Source organism: Ambystoma mexicanum, chromosome 2p, assembly GCF_040938575.1.
Source record: "Ambystoma mexicanum isolate Mex_15411 chromosome 2p, UKY_AmexF1_1, whole genome shotgun sequence".
Taxonomy (NCBI): Eukaryota; Metazoa; Chordata; class Amphibia; order Caudata; family Ambystomatidae; genus Ambystoma; species Ambystoma mexicanum.
The window spans coordinates 570294563-570317853 of NC_090923.1; the positions used below are offsets into that span (position 1 = coordinate 570294563).

Genomic DNA, 23291 nt, shown 5'->3' on the forward strand with positions numbered 1-23291 from the left:
ACTTTGTGCAAAAGGATTGCAATTTAACACTTTACTGAAAAGTACCCTCTTTATTGGTCACCCAAACATAGCTATCAGGCAAATTACATTAAACATTTATTTAAAGATATTGGCAGTTGCCAACTTGTAACAAAATTAGGAAAGGCTCTACACATCAGATATTGATGGGAGCCCAATTTTTGAAACACATTTTTTCAATAAAGGATAAAACTCCCGTTGTTCTTCAGATAAAGTTAACTTTGTTTTCTAGCCTGCTATTAAAAACAACTTGGAAAATGGCTCTAGATCTAATGTCGTTATTTCTTTGTCCAAAAAACAAATCAAAGACAATGGTTTGAACAGTGGGTGCCCAGAGACTGGGTTTAGCTCCCTCAATTAGGTATCTGGGTTACAATTTGAAAAATACTATGTCAAGATGTGCGGTGAGGGAGGATTTGAAAGAAAAATCTACTCCTCTAATTGCCCAACTAAAAAGGATTCACAACAAATTGTGCAAATATTCTCTCCTGCTGCTCCTTTGCTTATATCGGGCCAAAGTGGAGCCGGCCATCCTCTATGGCTTGGACATGACTCTGCTGGAGGTTGGCCCATGTTTGGACACACTCCAAGGGGTTATGTGGAAGGAGACTCCTCGCTTGCGGATGGCAATTCCAAATGCAAAAATACATCATGAACAAGGTTTGTCTTCCCTTAGTTCTCTGGCGATTTGGAGAAACTTGGTTACCTACACCGAAAGCATTTCATCTGTCGGAAATTCTTTAGGCCTCATCAGAAGTTTGGCAGTATCCCGGCAGTAAATCCGCCGGGATACCGCCAACGCAAATAGCATTACGGCAACTTGGTCAGGTGCTATTAGCGCCAGATCCCAAGTTGTGGTAAGGCTCTTACTCCCCATTTTGTTAAGAGTCTATATAGGAGCAGTATCAGCGCTATTAGTGCTGCCGCTAATAGCGCTACGCAAAAAGCACTGCAAATGGGCAGAAAGTGGCAAGATTTCAAAGCTGGGGTTAAATTTGCTACTTTCTGCCCAAACTCAGGATTGGGCAGAGCGGGAATGCAGCCACATTTTTGCCTCTCTGCCCAACCCGTGATGAGGCACTTTCTATGTTGATTTGAGCATTATTATGAGCTCTCACACTGTCCACTCTGTTAACAGTTTCAGAGACAATATGCATGATGTTTTGCTCATTATTCATTTGAATGAGGGAGAACTTTTGAGCAATCCTGGTAAAACAAAGAGCAAACCTTTGGCTACTGATTGGTGTGAGACCTTGGATTCTCTAGGTAGATTCTAATCATATACTGAATATGCTAAGTACTTTAGGAGCAGAGGAATTTTGCCCAAGTACATTACTCTTTTTCCTTGTAATAAGGCTTGCTACACCTACCTTCGTTTTCATTTGAACCAACTCACCAAACTTGAATGCGTGATGGCTTGGAAGTTCCGATCACGCAAGCTATTCTGGTGTCGATTCTGTAATCGGGTGAATGTTTTAGAGACCCTTAAACACTTCATTTTTTTTCGGGCAATTAGGTCTGTAAGAAAGCTGCACTTTAGCAGTTTCTTGTCAGCACACTCAATGCAAATAGGGGATACACTTTGGGCTTGGTTTATGCAAGGAGAAAATGTTTCTTTAATGTTATCTTTATGTAGATTTCTTTATGATCTTTCTATATTCTTTGATGTATTGGTTACTGATTTATTTTGTAATATTAATGTTTTATTTTCCTTTCTATTTGTTGTCAATGTTGTTGTTTTTATGTTGTCTTTTAGTGTTTTAAATTGTATTTGAATGACATGTTGCATTATCCCGTGAAAGATTTGTTTTTAAAAATAATATCACAATAACAAAATAAAAATAGAATGACCGCAGTGGGCTCTAAGACTCCAAGAAATGCAGGCCAATCAAAGTGTGTTTATTTAACAAATTGTTTCTTAAGATGCAACGTGCACTCATATGGCTGTAGAGAAAATCTTCAACACAAGTATATACAACATAGCGAAATGACATTCACACTACACACTGACCAATGTGCAAAGCGTACCCATGCTATTCTAATGCCCACATAGGTGGATTGACGACTTTGGCAAATCACCCTCCAACACATACATCCTCACATGACACTAAATACTGAGGGTGTCATTCTATGTTTGTTTGTTTGTTTGTTTGTTTGTTTATTTATAGAGCGCACCTAACCCGAAGGTATCTGGGCAATTTTACTTAGGGAATCCACAGTAGTTGCATACATACATTGCATAGAGAATACAGTGGCAGTTGATTTGTGTTACCTATCAAGGCAACTTACCAAACAAAAGCATCCCTAGAATTGTGCACTAAGATTTCAACAAAGAGAATACAAGACATGTGCCTTGTGTAACAGATCCAGGCAGCAATCCGAAATGTGCAGAAGAAAATAGGCAACCTTTAATTTTGCTGAGCGAAGAGCCATGTTTTTACTTTTTTTCTAAAAATCCAGAATGATGGTTCAGCTCTTAGTGCTGTGGGCAAAGAACGGCAGAGCTTGGCTGCTAGAACTGGGAAGCTGATCCCGCCTGCTTTTTGTAATTTGAATCTGGGAATATTTAAGCAGTGTGTGTATTTGGACTGGGTAGGCCTGTTGGATTTGCCTCTGGTGAATTTGTCAACCAAATATTTTGGGGCAGAATTCGAGAGGCATTTGTGAATAATCAATAAAGTTTTGAATGTGATCCTGTCTTGCACTGGGAGCCAATGGGCATTGCGTCTTGCTAATGATATGCGGTTGGCTCGCGGGATGTTTAGGGCCGTCCTTAGCACATTATTTTGAAGAACTTGTAGTTAATTCAAGCTACGTTTGTTAGTGTCCGAGTATAGAGCATTGCAGTAGTCCAGTTTTGATAATACAAGTGCTCTGGTCACTGCGATGCAACTATTGGTGGAAAGAAAGGGCTTGTATGCGTTAATCAGTTTGGCTGTGTATGCTGTTGCTGAAGCAATCGCATTGACTTGTCTGGTAAGGGAGAGGGTAGAGTCTAACTATATGCCTAGTGTTTTAGCTTCATTTTAGACTTTGATGATATTGCTGTCAATATTGAAAGAATTGTATTGTTGCTGTATTGCTTATTTAATCGTGACCGTGAGCCAATAAGAAGTAACTCAGTCTTGTCATTCAGGCAGACGCCGTGGATGGCCATCCATGACTGAATTCTTAGGTATATTTCCTTCAAGAGTTTGGTATCTTTGTAGTAGGAGTCTGTCAGAGTGATGAGGATTTGCATAGTTAGTGTAGGTGACACCCAAATCGTCCAAGTGGTCAAACAAAAGCTTAGTGAAAATATTACATAAAGTAGGGGAGAGACAGGTACTCTGTGGAACTCCACAAGAGATTGGGGCAGGTTAAGCCAAGGCCGATGGTGCGAATACCCTCATGGTCCTTTTCTCTAGGAAGGACTGGATAAAAGCAGCGGCATTCAAGGAGAAGGAGGCTGCTGAGGCCAGGTGTTTAGTGAGGATTTTATAGTCGACTAAATCAAAAGCCACTGATAAATTGAGCAGGAGGAGGGGGGCCAGATTTCCTTTATCTTTTAATTCATCCATTTAGATTTTTTAAATCAATGAAGGCCGATTCTGTGCCATGTCTATGTCTGAATCCTATAATGGGTGGAATGCAAAAGTAAAGCATGAAAGCAACGAGTGAACACCTTGCTTTTACACTGCATGGGATTTTCAATGCATTTGAAGTAGGAGCAGAGGCATGAAACGGGTTACGCATTTACGATACCATTCATCCTCTTCCTTAAAATCCCTCCTGGGTTTAGACATGCATTAGATTTCCATGCAGGTGTAAAATAAATGGATTATTTTGGAATCTGAATGCATTTCCATAGGAAACCACTCTAAATGCCATTTGCAAAGAGAACTTTGTAGGTAGAATGTATATCTTTTTACAAAATTGATAGTAAAATGAAAGCCAGGGCAATTTCCGCTGTTGTTACTCTTTTATTTTCCACTCCATTTGTTTGTTGAAAATTGAAATGTGCAAGCAGGGGACACAACAGCCCTTATGTGCTAACATTGGTACCTTGCATGCAGTTTGAACTTTTTACAGAACCACCTGCGACTTGCATCACCCCTCTAGCAAAAACAATCTTGCTCTCTTCTCTATATTCCGCTTACCATCCCCTCCCCTCTTAAGGGACCTCAAGCGCCAGGAGAGAATGATATGATATGGGGTGGCATTTATAACGCGCCTGTACACAAGTTTTTCTAGGCGCGACAAGACAAGGAGGGGGAACAAAGGAAGGACAAAATAACGATCTTACTAGGCCATGTGTCATTCAGAACGCGCTTATCCAGGAAAGAGCGAAGGGGAGAAGTGCCAGGGGGGAAGTGCAGTTAACTCACAAGTGCAGCCAGCGGGGTGGCTCAATGTGCAGAGAGAAGGGACTGTAGGGTTGCAGATACAGACCCTTAAGCGCTGGGGAGCCTGGAGGCAGTGCAAGGGCAACTGGACATGCAGGAGTCTGGGCCCGAGTTCAGAGGGTGACCAGGTAACCAGTGCGCGGAGCAGTCAGGTGCATCAGCAGGGGAGAGGAACAAAAAAAAGCAGAAGCGAAATGGAAGGTCTTGAGTTTCTTCCAGAACCAGAGGTGGTTCTGCTCAAGTTTGAGAGAGGATGGGAGGCTGTTCCAGGGGGAGGCCCCAGCCGAGGAGATAGATCTGCCCCAACTCTCTGCGTGGAGAAGCGTCGGACACTCAGAGAGTTGGAGGTGGATGAGCGGAAAGCTCGAGAAGGAATATGTTTTGGAAACGAATGTTGGAGGTAGAGCGATCCCAGGCCCCAGAAAGCCTTGTGGACATTGCAGAGGGTCTTGAACTTGATCCTTGCAGCCACAGGGAGACAGTGAAGAGATTTCAGAGCTGGAGAGATACGTTGCCTGGGCTTAAGGCCAAGGACAAGTCTCACAGTCCTGTTCTGGATAAGTAGTAAAGGTCGAAGAGTAAAGGCAGGAAGATTTAGAAAGAGGCTGTTGCAATAGTCCAGCCTAGAGAGGACCAGAGCTCTGGAGACAGTGAGCTTCTGGGGGAAAGTGAGAAAAGGAAGAATACATCTGAGGAGGTGCAGCTGATAGTTTGACTTCTTAGCGACATAAGAGATGTGAGGAGAGAAGGAGAGGGTGGAATCGAAGATGACACCATGGTTCTTAGCCTCACAGGAAGGAGCAGGAAGAGGGCCCAGAGTGGGCAGCCAGAGAGAGAGAGGAAAGGAGGGAGCGGGTGTCCCAATGAGGAGGATCTCAATCTTACTGGTATTAAGGCAGAGATCCTTGGCAGCACACCATTCCTGAATAGCGGCCAGACAATCTGGTATGAGAGAAGAAGCAGAGGTGGCTGAGGGTAGCCTGAAAGAGAGCCGAGTGTCATCCGACTAACATTGAAAATTGGAGCAGAAAGTAGCAATGCAGTGGGCAAGAGGTCCCAGGTAGTGGTTGAAGAGCCAGGGAGAGGCCTTAGATCCCTGGGGAACACCACAAGTAGAGAGAGAGAGAGAGAGAAGAGAGGAAAGACCCCAGTTGGACCTGAGAGGGTCGGTCAGTGAGAAAGGAGGTCAACCAGGCCAGGGCCTGATCAGTAATACGAAGGTTGTCCCGGAGACGATTGAGCATGATGGCATCATTGACCATGTCAAAAGCAGAGGATAAATCAAGGAGAATGAGGACAGAAGGGAGATTAAAGTCAAGATTGGAGAGCAAGTCTTCACGGGTGTTCAGGAGAGCAGTTTCTGTGCTTCTGGCAGCTCTGAAGCCAGACTGGTGGTCATGGAGGCAACCAACACATTCAGTATGTAGATTAAGCTGGAAGATGGCCAGCTTTTCCAAGAGTTTTCCCAGGAAAGGACTGATGGAGACTGGGCGATAGTTAGCTGGAGAGGAAGGATCGGCCGAAGGCTTCTTTTACAAAGGGGTGCACAAGAGAGTGCTTAAGGGGGAGGGGAAAGTTCCAGTGGCAAAGGAGTGATTGCAGAAATCAGCCAAGGCTGGAACAAGGGTGTCGATGTGGTCCTTGATAGTTCTGGGTGAGCAGGGGAGAACCTGCTTTGATGAGACTTTCATAGATCGGACTTGTCTAGAAACATTGCCTGGGGCGAACAGGAGAAAGGAGGACGAGAGACGGCCTCAGATGGGCCAGGAGTGGTAGAGCGGGAGAGGGTGGACAGAAAAGTCCAGAGAAATGCAAATGGCAGAAGTCGTATTGTATAAGGATGAATAACAGAATATAATTTAACATATTTAATGAACTTCTCTTGCAAATAGCAATACTTGGACAGCACTATTAAAAAATTGAAGATGCTCAGTTTGGGGGCTGTCAACATTAGCATGTGCATGCTGTTGAGTTTCTTGCATGCCATTTGCAGCTTTCACAAAATGAAGCAGAACAGGAAGGAGTAAAAAGAGGTGAAGCCCCATTTTACTCTCTTTTGTGAATAATGCAAAGGCCACCTGCAAATGATGCTTTGCAGACGCCGTTTACCACTGATTCCTACGGAATCCACCAGAAATCCATTCGTATGATGACAGCATGAAAATATGAAATTAAGTGATTTTACCGAACCCAAAGGTTCGACTTCCCGACTTTAATAAAAAAAAAAAAATCTTTTTTTTACTGCCCACAAATACATAGGTGGGGGGAGACCCCCCAGATTCCCCCCACCTTACCCCTATACATTTTTTATATACTTTACCGCCCCACATATATGTGGGAAATTGGAGGTCGAACTTTTGGGAGTTGAACTTTCGGGGTTAGGTAAAATTGTTCTAAACCTGAAAATATCACTGTGGCGTAGAGCAAAGAGGTTTTACAGGTAGAGTGGGAAAGAGGGAAAAGAAACATATTTCCCCTCCTTTCTCCGACTCCACTTGCCATACGTGAAGAAAATGTTTTGATTAAGTGAAATAAGCGTAAAACTGGCATAAGCATTTTTTATGCTTAATTTTTACCGTTATTTTGTCTCGCTGGGGCTTACAAAACGAGCCCCTAAAATTCACAGAATTCAACCTGTGTTGTAGCAAATCCGACGTTTGCTTTACATTTCACAGCACAATGTTTGTGACGGTTTGTTACTGAATTTCCTAAGGAGAGACACTCATAGAGGCGGTCCATTAGAAAAGAATGTTAAAGGATTACAACCCAAACATAAAATAAACGGTAGTTGGACTTAATCTGTCACCTTGATTATGTTATCGTGGGTGCCTGAAATCATTGCTATGGTGCTATGGTGCTCATTTCCGTCGAAGACAAAATTTAAACAATTACCCAGTGGAGGTCGCTGTTGGCCTGATAATAAAGTGGGCACTCTTATAAGAAAGCAAGCGTTTGTAGCTGTGACCTCACGCTATTTATACACGCACAAGCCTTCCTTTCACTTCACTTGGAGCCTTATTAGAAGTATGGTGGAGTGGTAAAAAAGTGGAGGTAACGGAATTACCACCACTTTTCCTGCTCTGCCGTTTTTGCGTATGAATAGCTACTTTTTAACCCCTATATTGGGACAAATGTGCTTTAAAATTCACTATTTGAATGCACTTGTCCAAACTGTCTTGGTCTGAAACCCCCGCAACCCAACAACACAATGTGTTGTCAAGAGGGGCAGGTACTACCCTCAACCTTGTCCAAGTCCTTCCCAGCGAGGGACAGTGGCAGTTGGGATGGCCCCAATGCGTATGTATCCCCTCGCTATGTGGCAACTTGTAAATGTGCAGTGTAGTTTTGTGCGACGAAACCTTGTTGGGGCGTGTCAACGCGTTATGTGGTCAGGTGACCAAGACAATGTGCGCACGCACCGCGCACAAATAAAGGAGTTCCTGAATGACCATCATTGTGTCCAGTCGCATTAATATGCGCGCTGCTGATGTGCCTTCCCAGAGCGCCCCTCACTGCACCCAGGAACCTCACACTTGCAACGAGGTTTAAAGAACCTTCCCGCTCTGTAAAACGGAGCATTTCGTTACATGTGCCACGTGCGTATCGCAGGAGTTTAGCGATAACGCAGAGGGAGGAAGACAAGGTTCGGCAAGGCCTGTGGGCCTACGGGAGAGTGCAAAGGGCACCCCAGTCACCAGCCACGGCCCAGAAAGCCCCATAACCCATCCCAGAGTGTCTGGGAGGGCACTGGAAAGGGACTCCACTGAAGAAAAAAAAACAGAACACTTAAAGGCACATATACTGACATTAATTTGAAGGGCTGCAAAGACCCACCAGAAAATCAAGGGCGTCCACGGCATGCAGCACAGCATGTACAACGAACCCTGCGCCTGAGGGTCCACGTCATAACAGGAGCAGAATCATGCAGCGCCAGCCCACGCACAGGGCCAGGAAGGGAGGGATGAATTTCCTGTACCCTCAATAATGCATTTTGATACCATTGACAACACCAGCCTGGGTCCTCGGTGGACCAAGGCGGATGAAAGAATTTGACGCTTACCTCGACGCGGTGAACCTACAAGAAGACAAGCATATCATCGGCCTACTCACAGTGACTGCTGGTCCAGTGGTACGAGATATGATTTTCGAACTGCCTGAAGATGTGGAATATAAATATGACGACGTAAAGAAGATATTGAAGGAACATGTCACCACACACCGAAACGTTGACTATGAAAGGCATTTCTTTCATACTACCACACAGCTCCAAGGGGAAAGCATGCACAAATTCGTCACGTGCCTGAGAGCAAGGGTAAAACACTGTGAATTCCACCTATATAACAATGAGGAGGCCATAAAATGGCAGATCATCGCAGGGTGCGAGTCGCTAGTGCTCAAAAAGAAACTGCTGCAAGTACCACACTCTCTCGTGTTGGCCAGAACATCGTCTGCTCTGGATCTACAGAAATGCACATTGAGCAAGACACACATCACAAAACCAGTCATTAAAGAGGAGTGCATAAACAAGATGGCGTCTCAATCTTTCGCACCACGACACCAAGCAAGAAAAACAGCAGTGTTTCCGTTGCAGACACGATCTTCCACATAACGGATCATGCCCAGCCATCGGCCAGATAAGCTCCGCATGCAGGGGCGAGGATCAATATCGCATGGTGTGCCGTAATCCAAAATCGACGAGGGTCGCCTCCACGGATCAAGGACTACACCAACAAAGGACCCCGCCCAGGTACTCAAAGGAAGATAGGGCAAAAGGATTGGAGAGAAGATATAATAAGGAGAGACAACACACCAGAGGAAAACACTCAAAGTCCCCAGAAAGACGGCGTAAAGGGCGGAGAAGAATACATAGAGTATACACATCGACGCCATCCACCAGAGAGTCAGAAACCCACTCCAGCACTGACAGACGAAAGAAAGGATACCTATACTCTCTGGGAATCCTGACTGCCTCAGAGCACAGTCCCACCCTGACCCTAACGCTGCAAGATCAGGAATTCAATTTCTTAGTAGACTCCAGAGCCACCATCAATGCCATGCCCGAGTCGGAATACCTGAAGTCCAAAGTAAGATTGCACAAAGCACAAATGGACATGAGAAAATAAAGAACAAGAGAACACTACTAGCTGGCAAAAGTATGCCATCACACTTGCCTAGTGCTAACTCTGATACCACCTAGCCCAATTCAAATTAAATAAAGTATCCCAAGACCAGATCTTGGCCACCATCACCAACTTTAAACCCTCCAACTGCAAAGGTGACAGCTTCCCCACCCGGTTGGTCAAACTCTGTGCACCAGCCCTAGTGCCCATTGTCACCGATTTTATCAATGCTTACTTTCCTTCCAACTCAGTCCTGCCCTGCATCAAATCAGCTTGGGTAACCCCACTACTCAAGAAACCCTGCCTTGATCCCACCATCCCCACAATCTATCGCCCCATCACTACGGGCCCATTCCTACTGAAAATAATTGACAGAGTAGCCTACACACAAATCCAACACTACCTGGAAAATAACAACCTGCTAGGAGCTAGACAATCAGGTTTCCGCCCCCAAACGTAGCACCGAAACAGCGCTACTAGATCTAAAAATCCAGATGGACGGCATCCGAGATTCTGGTAACATAGGCATCTTACTATTACTCTACCTATCAGCCGCATTCGAACTGGTAGATCAAGACAATCTGTGCTTTGCACTGGCCGAAAACTTCAATTTATCCCCAGAAGCCACCCTTTGGATCAAATCATCCCTGTCAGAACGCACCTCCAGAGTCTTTATCGGCGGTGATGCGGCTGACCCGATCACACTTCCTCTAGGTGTCCCTCAAGGCTCCTGCCTATCACCTACACTTTAAAGCACGTACACTAAACTATTTGCAGCACTTGACGCCATGGGCATCATCTACACAAATTTCGCAGATGGCACCCAGATATTGATCCCTTTCACTAGGGACCACAAATAAAATACTGCCACTATCAACAAGATTTACAGAATCATCCAAAATTGGAAGGCCACCCATAGCCTATGCCTGAATGATGAGAAAACAGATCCTCACTGTAGGCTCCCCCGCCCGCCTAAAATCTCTATAGATGATAGCTACTCTGCTACAAATATCGATGGTACATCCATCCCACTCTTGAAACACGTAAAAACACTAGGCGTCCACCTCTCACTCAGCCGTCAATTCTTCACACCTCAGAATTGCCTTACACTAGTACGAGCCCTCATCCTCTCAAAACTAGACTACTGTAACATCCTTTTACTGGGTACCACGACAACAAAACTTGCCAAACTGCAACTACTCCAATGATAGCATGTGCCACCCTTAGATGGAATTGTGAAAGATAGCATGTGCCGCACTTAGACCGAATCCTGTCGCTATATATATGTATGTCACTATGTACGTCCCCACTGCCCTGCTTACGTGCCTCGTCTCAGGCGCCTTTACTGATAGCCACCATATCACACCACTACGCCTACTCTCTACTATACACCATCATTCAACCAGAACACAGCTATACCCCTGATAATTCGGCCTAGCTGTTCACATATGAACACGACTCCATGATCACTTCATCACACTAATAAAAACACAGCTAGCTGAAGCACATTCCGGCTAGCTTAGGCGTCCCTCACCAGACTGAACACATCCAACTGATTTCCTCAAAACCACACCTATCGCTAATAATCAGCTACCATCCAACAACTACACCAGCTGCACACATATCTGGTGCTCCAACGCACCATAAGGCTCTCTCCCTCTCTCTCTACTGACTAGAACTACGGTTCCCGAGAGCGTTCAACCTACCAGCGCTTTGAGATCATACCAATGATACATAAGGCGCTATATAAATGCCAAGTAACATAACATAACTCCAAAATAAAGCCCTATATGTTGCCTTTGGATTAAAACGGAATGAGCACATCTCCCATATTAGAAGAGAAATGCATTCGCTCCCTGTCAAACCGAGAATCCTCTTCAAGACTCTGATCACTGCTCACAAATGTACCCTTAACAACGCCCCCTCCTATTTGAACAACAGCATAACCCAAAAGGTTTCAACCCAATCCCTTAGATCATGTACCTGCATACACCTGAACGTTTCCCGCAATAAGGACAGAAGAGCGGGAGGGTCTAGCTTCCCAGCAGCCACGCCCACGCTTTTGAACACCTTACTGCCACACATTAGAAATGAGCAATCGCACCAACCAATGATTAAAACTTGGCTCTCTGACAAATGCGACTAAGGCTGTAACAACCCCCGTCATTGTTTCTTAATACGTCGTAACTGAATATATATATATATATATGTATGTAACCTGTATCCTAAATCTGTAGTAAGTGAAGCCTCTAATTAACCAATGCTGTGAGACTCATGGATTTGGGTGTGTAATAAATAAATAAATAAAAATAAATGGAATATGGGGCCAAGGAACCCTTTCCCTGCCTAGGTGCATTCAGAACGTTGTGCCGCCACAAAGATAAGAAAGACCACTTGACAGTGCACGTCCTGGCGAGAAAGGCCGCAAGCGACAATATCCAGAGTTTCAAATTGGTGGTCCAAATGGAATTGATCCACATTTTACACCAAATTATGGCAGGAAAATACATGTCCCCGGCAGCCAAAGTGGCAGCAAACTTTGCAAGTCTCTTCTAAGGCATAGGGAAACTTAAGGGTTGCAAAATACACCTACACATTGATCCTGCAGTGAAACCGATCGCGCACCACTTTAGAAGGATCCCGTTTAACATTCAGCAACAGCTGATTCTAAGTCATATCATCAAAAAACGTTTTTTCAACTGGTGTTTTTCCCAAAACCTTTTGCTGAAAAAAACTCATTGAAATGTTTTATTTTTATTTTTGTGGGGTCCCCCCAAAACCCCTTCCCCACCTATTTCGTACTGTTCCCGATCCCCCCAACCTGTTATATGCCCTTTCCCAACCCCCCCAAAAAATGTTGATGTGTTTTTTCGGCAAAACATTTTCAGAAAAACACCAGTCGAAAACACTACTGTTGATGATTGGACGTCTACCCTCCCGCTTCACCCCCGGAACCACATAGATTGGCTCAGATCGTCACCAGCTATAATGCCATTTGAGCTATATACGTCCCATGCAGTCATCATATCAGCCAAAGCTTGCCATCTTTGTTTAGAGTTGGACATTGGATTTGTTTGGGCAGGGTCATACATACAATCACAGTTAAAGTCGCCCCCAATGAGCTCTTTATTCATTTTGGTAGTGCTATACCAGGAATGTAATAGCGCCATTATCTGAGAAAATGGTGTAGATTGAGAAGACATTTAAGAATAAAATATGGGTCCAATGCCACATAACACTTGCCACCACAACAGCATCACACATAGTTGGCCACTCTTTTATCTCAGTAAAGTGTGCATTATGAAAGCCAATTAACAAGCCGCCAGATGGATGACACATAAAACGTTTAACAGCTTTTATTAGAATTACTGTGTATCCGTCTATTTGTGATTTTGTGCGGATCACTCCGAGGAATCTATCTGAACCGTCTAGTCTTTAATCACAGAGGTTACTAGTTGGGAGTATAAAGACTGACAACGGACTGACCCGATTGTCAGACACACCAGAGAGGAACGACGAGACGGACCGAGGCTCGCAGGGGAGGCCGGCAAGAGCAGTGATGCTGAAAGGGCGGTCTCCGCCGGAACCGCTAAATAGACCGAGAGGCTGGCTGTGGGAAGTGCGAGCAGCGGAGCCCAACAGCAACACGCGGTCCGGAGAAGAGGGAAATGCCTAAGTGGGTCTAGAGCTGGGTAGCAGTTGCGGCAAGCTGACGAGGACGCCAGAGAACCAGCAAAGCAGAAAGGAAAACAGGGAAGCCTGCGACCAACCTGAGGGCTGCATCCAAGTCCCTGGAGGCAAATAGGTGGCTGAGCCTCTGGTTGGGGGTCCCCAGAGGGTAAGGGGAAACCCTGAAAGGCATAACAAATGAATGGTGGGGTAAAGAAGACAGCCCCTACACAATCTTACGGGACAGTTTATCAAGGTATGGTAACAATGGAAACAAGGTCTGGGACCCTAGAGAGAGAAAGACATATCAAGTGATATGAAGGCATAATCGTCTTTGTGGCAGTACTTGGAGGAAGTTGACTCAGGTCTGTCGCATAAAAGAGACCATAAAGAGAACTGTGAGAGCAATATATATGAAGACCGTACTTGGCAGGAAAGTAAACCGAGTCTGTATGTGACATCAAGAGACCATACAATAACTGTGTAAACAGTACAGAGGAACAGAGAGCTTGGCAGGCATGTGAACCAAGTTCTGTTTAAACTAGGAGACCTGAGGAATTTGGAACCCAGGTCTGCCAACCAGGGTTAGGGACCCGCCACAGCTTGAAGTAGCATCCAAGCCACTATTCTACGTTGAAGTACTTGGTGAAAGAAAGCCAGGTCTTCCAACCAGGGCCAGGCACCCTCCACAGTTTGGAGATGTATCCAAAATTCTCTACTTTGTCAAAGTGTCTGGTAAAAAAAGAACTAGGCTTGCTAATCCAAGGGTTGGGGACCCCAGAGACAGAAGAAGCCTTAGAAGGGCCAATTGGGAAACTGAGATAGCTCACCACCAATTGTTGAACTGTGTTGAAAGCCTAAAGAAGGCTGGGGAAAAGCGACATCCCCCAGCATATGACGAACAGCACCAGAAGCTTAAGGAAAGCTGGAGAAGGGAGACATTCCCCTACCATGTAAAGGAACTAAGAAACCCAGAACTGTCTTTTTGTGCAGGGAAAGAGTCATTCCTCTGGGCTAGGAAGACCTCCTTTTTAGTGTGTGAGGGACAGAGCTACGATTCTGACATTGGACAATGAGACTTTTTGCTTTAGACATCCTTACAGCGACATTAGTTATTTGGTTTACTTTTTCCCCAAGATGGTTTGGTGATTTTAGATAAATCTGCTTTATTCTCCACAACGTTCATTTAGTCCATTGAATATGTTGTTAGATTTAGGAGGTCCATCAATGGGGGAATAGCCGGCATTTCAGTTTTTAGAATGTCCGTCGTTGGTTTTATCCTTTGCAAAAACAGCGATATCGAGGAAGCATTTTCAGTTATTCTATTGTTGAAAGGGTCTTTGTTCGAGGTTAAGTTTTATGTTTCACAAGATTTTTTATTTCGCTTCCTCTGCTTTTTAACTCTTTGTATTTTTGTCAATTGTGCTGACTCCCCAGGTATTTTTGTCTATATTTAAGGACCATAAGAATTTACTGGAATTTGTTCTCCAGGCTCCCTTAATTTCCTTGGGGGTTTCGACTTTGTTCTTTGCATTGCGACTCAAAGAATGGTTTATGACATTTAGTGGCAGATTCTTTGGTTGAACTGGAGATTGAGTCATCATAAAAGAGATTTTTTCAACAAGGAGTGCCAGTGGAATGTTGATCTCAATATGCGATGTATTGCTTAGGTCTTGACACTGTGCAATGTTTTCCGGTGACCGTTCCATAAGATCTTCTGAAATTGGTATGATGTTATGGGCTTCAGGGATTTCAAGGGAGGTATTTAGACGTATAGATTTTCCTTTAAGGTAACACTTATCCTTTTCATTAGCTTTATCTCGCACATTCCAGGCATTGATTTGTCCTCTATCAATAGGGACTCTCGTAGTTACCTGGTTATTAAGTAACAGATTTACCAACATATCCTACGTTGCATGGTCATTTCCATGTTTCAGTTTCAAACCTTGTATTATCGTGCAATCTCACCAGAGACTGTAGCAGAAGGTACAGAGCAGTAAGCATGGTTGGTTCCATGGAATCATGACCTTTATGCATATGATACTCATAGTGACCCATATACTCTTCTGGAGCATCTGTCTTCTGGTAGGTCTGATCGAGGGTATTCTCTTTTACCACGGATTGACAAAAATCTAGAAAATAATCATTCTGAAAATTCACCTTATTTCTAGTCTCCTTATGTTCATTTTCAGTCCCTTTTTTGGGACTATAAGCCGGCGGGGATACAAGGAGTGGAGTTCATAATTGCCCCTTTGATCTCCTTTGGATGTTTGACCCCTATCGTTGTTTGAGAGAGGCATTGGTTGGTTAAAATTAGAAGACGATTATGTACGGAAGGGGCTTAAAGATTTTGGAACTGAAGAGCAAACCGTCATGTGAACACCGGAGGGACAAGGGGTCTCAAAAAATGATTAGGCTATTCGTAAAATAGTCTATGATTTGACCGCCATGACAAGTCCCCCCCTTCCTATTCCGGTGTTATCCATTTCTTTATTTGCCTTAGTCACTTCCTCAATTGGCGATGATGAGGCTTAGACAACCTGTAGATCTTGTAGATTTTGCAGGACTTTAGGATCAGTAGCAGGGTCACTTGCAACTTGAATTTGTTCAAACGTGATGTCCTCATTATCAGGGTTAGATATTACAGATGGTGCTGAATTATGTAATTCTGTAGGTCGTTGTCCAAACGCGGGTCCTACACTTATCACATCATCAAAATGTTCCTCAATTGTCACAGCATTTGTTTTAGTGATCAACTGAGGTATGTTGTCCATTTCACCAGAATCCATTGCCAAAGTGCTCTTAAGATTGCAACGGGACCGGCTGCACCCAGACAGAGTAGTGATGAAGTATGTGACTTAGTCGTACTGGAATCTAACAAATTAACTAACTAAAATATTTTTTTGTATAGCGCCAGCTCACTCGAAGGCCTCAGGGCGCTCACAGACAGACATGAACAGGACGTAAAACACAAAGTGCTGCACAGGCAACAGGCACTGGGCCAAAAGGTCCATCGAGGCTGATATTCAGCTCAATTTATTTTCGAAAAGGAAGGGTTTTAAGTGTTTTCTGAAATGCTGCGTGGAGACGCAGCCCTTGATGTCCAATGGGAGTGAGTTCCAGAGAGGTGGGGCCCAGACATTGAAACTCGCTCCACCCAGCTTTTTCAAGACAACGCGTGGTTGTTCGAGTAGCATCTTGTTATTTGAATGAAGTGTTGGAAGAACGTGAGATCTTTTTATTCTGGAGGAAAGATAGCTCAGGGCTTCACCCTTCAGGCATTTATACACCATACCAGCACCTTTAAATTGGATGCGTTGTTCAACTGGGAGCCAGTGTAATTTCCTGCGATAGTCTGAGATGTGAGCACGGCAGGCAAGACCACAGACAGCTCACACTTCTCCATTTTGTAGGACCTGAAGTTTCCTGATATTGCCTTTAGAGGTCTCCAGGAGAAGGCTATTGCAGTAGTCCAGCTTTGTTTTAACCAGCGCTGCCACAATCAGGACCCTATTAGGTTCAGATAGATAGGGGCAGATCTGCCATAGTAGGTGTACATGATATGAACACAAGGATTTCATGTGGGAAACATGCTTTTTAAACGAGAGATGTTAATCGAAATAGACCCCAAAGTCTTTACTGAATCGGACACTTGGATAGAAATCCCATTTATCATGAAACTTTTATATTGTGAGTCAAGATGTTTTAATTTGTGGGGGGGTACCAAGGATGAGTAACTCTGTCTTTGAGTTATTTAGTGCCAAGGAGTTTAGGGCCACCCGTTTCTGGATTTCCTTGAAGACGTTATTACTTTTTCAACGTCCTCATTATAGACCCCAGATAGCTTAAATACTATCTGGGTGTCATCTGCATAGTTAGCAAATTTCTCTTAGAGATTGTAGAATATCACACAGACATTTAACATTTATTTTGAATAAGAGGGGGGGATAAACAGGATCCCTGGGGGACACCACATGTTAAAGGTGTTTTCTGTCACTGAGCTTCTCCACTGGCTACGCATGCCATTCTAGGACCAAGGAAGCATTTGACCCAGGAAATCAGCATGGGAGAGCATTTCCCCACATGTTCTAGTCTGTCTGCTAGCAGGTCATGGTCAACCAAATCAAATGCACATGATAGATCTAAAAGAAGCAATAACGCTGTGCTTCCATCCTCCATAATATCAGAAATGTTGGTTTTCAGATCTACAAGAGCCGTTTCAGTTCTGTGGTTTGCCCGGAAACCTGATTGTTCATTTGCCAGAATATTTTTTGTTTCTACAAAGGCCTGGTACTTTGAGCATGCCACCTTGTCGACTATTTTCAGTATGAAAGGTACATTTGTTATTGGTCGATAATTATTTGGAACTAATGGGTCAAGGCTCTCTTTTTTTCAATAAGGGTGTGATCCAAGCTCCTTTAATGACTTCCGGCACATAGGCTTCTGAACATGAACGGTGGGGTGAGGTGGAATAGAATAGCAAATGGAGGAGGAAATAACTTCTAGTGGCTAGTAGGGCTGAAGAACCATTGGTGTGAGTTTAGCACAAGTTGGGTGCTCGGAGCAGCTGGGGGCGGTCAGGCTGGCCAGGCAGTTTATGGAAGATGGGGAGTAAGAATAAAATGATGTAGCATAAAGTTAGTACAGAGACGACTAACCCATTTAAAGGAGTACGGATGGCCAGCAGGTGGCACAGTAGTAACAACCGTAACAACTGCTCCAAAGCAAAGCCACTTAGAACATACTGCACACCCCAAACCATCACAAACTCCCCTCCTCACTGACCAGCATCTATCCCATTGTGACCTTGGGTTCTGTGCTGTGAATAAAATATACAACAGAGCGTCACCAGTGGAAGCCATTGGGAATTATAACGGAACACAGGACTTAGATACTTACAGTCTGTAGCCATAAACACATCTAAGTTTGCAACTGCTTCATCCTCCGCCCTTACTAACTTTTTCTCTTTCCTTTCTGCGTTATCCCAGAAAAAGCCACCTTGAGACGACCAAAATGGCAGAAGTCTGCTATAAAAGGCCACTATACAATACACTTCAGTGCATGCCCTGCTAAATGAATTGATGGCTTCCAGAGAGTATAAAAAGAGGCAGTCACTCATATTGGTTCTCAAAATGAAGCAGGAAGAATAAATGAAGCTTCCTCTTATAGCCTATCAATATCTCCCAGAAGAGTTCAGGATAATAGTTAACATACTATACACAGTGTAAATGGCCTTCTGCAGCAAGTGCCCAGACTTCCGATAGAACGTAGCCACCCCTATTTCATGAAGAGGAGCATCTGATTATCTGATTAGTGGACCGTCAGAGTGTCACATAACTTGAGTCTTAACTGTCAGAACATAGAGGGTCCTCATTGTTGTGGTGCATGGCCACTATCCCACATCGGGATCATCACAGAGATCACAACCAAACTACCAGATGCTTAGGGGTGAATCAATTGTCCATCTACAAGGAAGCCACAACTGAAAACCTTAAAGAGAATTAGTATTGATTGTTAAAATGCAGTCATTGTACAATATTTGACTCGTTTTACTTGGCGATGTTTACTTTCATTTCCAACATTTTGTAATAGTGACAGATTATTATAAAAACAGAGGGTGGCCCTCTTAAACTCACCCCCCTCTGTGCTACTTACGGTGATTCCACTCTCTCACTTTACCTGGTCACCTCTCTTACCATTCGCCTCTCTTTCTGATGCTAGGGTCCAACCTGCCTATATTAACCCTTCCACACTTATCTCTTGGCGGGCCTTCTCCACCATGATTGCCACCTGCTCTTTTCAAGCCTCTCCCATGGTCGATTATCCTCCTTTCTAGACACAGTGGAGGGACCACCACAGCCAGTAAGAAAAACAAGGTCCAGAACTTGAAGAGGCAGAACTGCGCAGTTCAGCCAAAAGATTGTGCTAGCGATGATGCTCCTGTCGAATTGCATTTCAAGAACAAAATACGAATTGTACTTGCTGTAGGTAGAACAATTACATTTTAGGTAACTGTTTTCACCGCTTTGTCTACTTCATGTTAGTAATCACAGCACTAGATTTAGGTAATTGAACTCAATGTTTGTGCATCACATGTTTTTGGGATCATAAGTAATCCCATATAGACCTGCTCCCTTACCTTATTCTGAGATGCGTGGGAGGCGGCAGATGCAGCATCCCGTCCATGCTCAAGAAGCTCCTGCTCCAACTCATCTTGCTCCTCTGCAGGGTCGAAATTATACATGGGCATCAACTGATGACGCAGCTTCTCCAACCTGACCAGCACAGAAAAGAAGAAAGAAATCAACAATTCAGTCTCCCTCCCTCTCAATTTCCTCTGTTCATGCTCAGGATTCAGATGTATGCATACATATAGGTGGTCGGTAGATAGTATAGGTACAATGATAAGAAAAGCATGGCTGCAGCATATGTATATGTAGTGGTAGTCAGGTGATCAAGGCTTTCTAGGTGGGCCCATGGTTGTGTGCAGGGACTCCAAAGGCACAGGCAGGGATTATAATGGTCCGAAACAAGATTCCATGGCCTGCCGTAGAGTTTCACACATCCAGCAGCATGGTTTACCCTAATGCCTCACGGATCTCTAAGGATCAAGCCTTAGATATGAGAGCTATACCCAAGACTGCCCTGATTTCGAAACAGGCATGAATTAGACAATCGACTTCTCAATAAAAGTCACTGACACATCCCAAGAACATTGGGCATTTAAAACGTCAAGAGGCCAAAAGTAAAAGGCCAGACTATCCCAAGTCAGCTAGGGTCTAATGTGGATGTGAGATGCGAGAGAGCAACAAGAAGGAAGGAGGTAATGCACATTGGATTGTGTTTGTGGTTCTAACACTCTAAATGCCTAGCCATGCTGGCATTGGAAAAGCCCTACGAACCTAGGAAGAATGACAAGCTGTGAGCTGCTGTTCAAACACTCCAAAAGACCAGTGCAGGGGTGCTGATGAATCAGACCAAAGAATACTCAGACAGTCAAAACTGTGATTACTAGTTCCCAAATCCCAAGCGCAAGGGCGCTGACCAGTAGAAGTGAACAAGAAGCCGAATTACTGATTGCAAGTGTTTCTTTGAACATTTCAAGAATATGGCATGTTGGCAATGTGTCACGGATCCCCATATGGCTTATCAATTTCCTCAACAGAGCTCGCCTTATGATTCTTGCCGCACAATCTATGAATGGCACGAATGGTGTTTAACACAAACCTCAAGTCCATTCTGATGTCAGCTGGTTCATACCTTCTCCCAGCGTCCGGTCAGCACTACTCAAAACCTCTATGGATTGCTTCTGACCAGCCTGCCTCTCCTAAGAGTGTTTTCCTGGCTGCGCCTCTGCTACATTTTCTCTGTACATCGTTTTGATCTTGTCCCACTATTGTTTGCCAATCACCTAACCCTCGACCTATTTCTTAGACCTCTTCTTAGATAATCTTCTAACTTTCGTTGATCATCCATGGACTACCCTTGGACAGAGCCTGCGTGCCCCTCGCTACTGTGCTTAGCATAACTCTTCCTTTCCCCGAGTCCCAGTGGCACCAGTGTTTCCCTTCCTTCTCATTGTTCACCACTGATTCAGCTTTTATAGTGCTGCTAGTACTCTCAAAGAGCTTTGACCTTTTTCTTCCTACTGCTCGATTGTGTTTCTACAGTTACCTTCTGCACTCACTCCCTGAGGTACTGAGGTACTGTTGGATCTTCTACTTATACCTGGTGGACTTGGTACATTACACAAAACCTTTTTATGGATTGCTAGGAGTCCTTCCATTTTACTACGGGTAATCATTGTCCCTGTCCAACCTACGGTTACTCTCTCTCCTAAATTCATGTCTCAGGTTCTTGTGGGACTTGAGAGAGTGGGGACATTGTATATTGGTTTCTTAGACCATTAACATGTCTGCATATTTTTTTGCTCAGGGAATTAGGGACAAGCCACAGAAAAGGACCTTATTCCTCCCCATATGTTTGCAGTAATATCCAGTGCTTGTCTTTTCTGCCCAAGCTCTGGAACTATAGCAAGGAGGTTTGTGATGGTAAAGCATCTGGGCTGTTGGATTCTTGACGCAATGATAGGCAAATACAACCCAGAAAGCAGTGCATACAAAGGGCTGTGGTTCTGATACCCATAGAGCATATAAGAGAGTGACAAAAGTGGAAAGAAACCCCCAATAAAGCTGCTGAGTGCCTCATGGGCAGAGGGACAATGGGCTGTATATCGAGGAGGACGCTTATAACAGGCAAAATTGAGTCCGTCTAACGTGTGTACCCATCAGGGGAAATGGTATATCTGGATGAAAGTAGTGCTATATGTATCTAGGGACATGCTAAAGCAATACATTGTAATATACCAGCATGATATATTAACATACTCCCCATCATATACTGAATATGTGGCTCTTATCCGCTCATCCGTGACCATTCTACGGTCCCTTAACATATGTATACGTTCTACGTGGACACTGTGGAATTCTTGATTTGTTCTCTATCTCCAGCAGGGGTGTACTAATGTACGGGCCACCCTGTCTTGGCCTGAGACACAGAACCTAAAAGCATTACACAGTCTTTGGGATTCAATGATATTCACCAGTGACACATACAAGGGTTCTCTGCCATCGTGAACCCCCTGACATCGCACCATGGTCTCTGTCCAGTTCCTTCGGACACTGGGAGCTCAGGCAGCCTATGACGCCCGCACAACCATGTTTAGCACGGTTCCAATTCTGGTTCAATCCCATTCTGAGCTCCCCTAGTATGTGGAAGCTGACGCTTTGGTTGTTAGGGCAATTTTTTCCCCAAAGCGCCCTAATACACAAAAGTTACCTCAGTAGCGTTCTTTTCCCGTAAGTGCACTACCGCAAAATACAACTGCAAGTTTTTATTCCAACATTACAAAATACAAACGTTACAAGTGAGCAATAAATTATCTAGGCACATAATTAACAGCATATAGAAAAACCAATTCTGCAGATGAAAGAATTTAAAAAGAGAGGAAAACAAGAGAATAGAAGAAAGAAAGTCAGAAACAAGGAAAGGACAGAGAACCAGAAAGCAATTGGTTAGCCAATGGAACCATCAATGCAAAATCAATGAAACATTGAACATAAAATTACAAGTATGAATTAACACAGCAAGAGCATTTTCCAACTAGGTAAAGATCCCATTGTGTACAGAAAATAAAATTCAACTGTAGACCTCCAGGAACCTTTTCCAAATGTCCCAGAATTTCTCAATATCATCTGTATTCTTGTAAAGTGCCTTCTCATAAATTGAAACAGTCAAATGTTCATCCACCCATTCATCAATGTTAAAGGAGCTGCTCGACTTCCACAATCTCAATATCATCCTCTTAGCGATCATACTGGCTCGGAGTATCCAAGTTGCCTGCCCAAAGGAGATATCATACATTTTTGATACGTCCCCTAGAATCAGTAAGGACGCAGAGAGGGGAATCATACAGCTCAAAACCAGTCCCAACCTCTCACAAACATACTCTCAGAATTTCTTCGTTTTAGGACAGAACCATATCAGATGACTGAGGGAACCTCTAGCACCCTTACACTTCCAACAGAGTTCATTGTCCATGAGTTGTCTCCTAAACAATCTGACTGGAGTCCAATAGGACCTAAAGAGCAGTTTTGTTTGCGATGCTCTAAGACCCCAATCCAGACTTACCAATCGGGTATTTTCACAGCAGCGCTGCCAGCAGACCTCATCAATATCTTCTCCTAACTCCTCTGCCCATATCACAGGCAGTCTCAAATCATCTTTCCTGAATGATTTCAGAAATACGTACATCGTAGCAGCAGGATGAGCAGCACTTCCACATAACAGCAACATAGACCAGGCAGTATTTGGTTCCAACAAATCATCACCACCAAGGCAAGCATTGACAACGCCTTTCAATTTTCTGTACTCAGAAAACGAACAACCAGCCATATCATGAGTCCGACACAGCTGGGGGTGCATGTGGGATCCAATTTCCTCCATCTATTAGATCCTGGGGGTACTTTATTCCTGCCAGGAACCACTCTGGCCAAATCAAAACCTTCCCATAACCTTTCAGGGCCGGATTCAGCCAAAT

The 23291-nt window shown here is 44.1% G+C and overlaps 1 protein-coding gene across 1 annotated transcript in view; it reads right to left on the reverse strand.

Annotated features, from left to right (window-relative positions):
- C2PH3orf18 (chromosome 2p C3orf18 homolog) overlaps nucleotides 1-23291 on the reverse strand; it is a 245016-nt gene that overhangs the window by 22395 nt on the left and 199330 nt on the right. The window contains exon 4 of the mRNA XM_069644059.1: nucleotides 19332-19467. Within this exon, the coding sequence (XP_069500160.1) occupies nucleotides 19332-19467 (136 nt within the window). The remainder of the gene's footprint in view (nucleotides 1-19331; nucleotides 19468-23291) is intronic.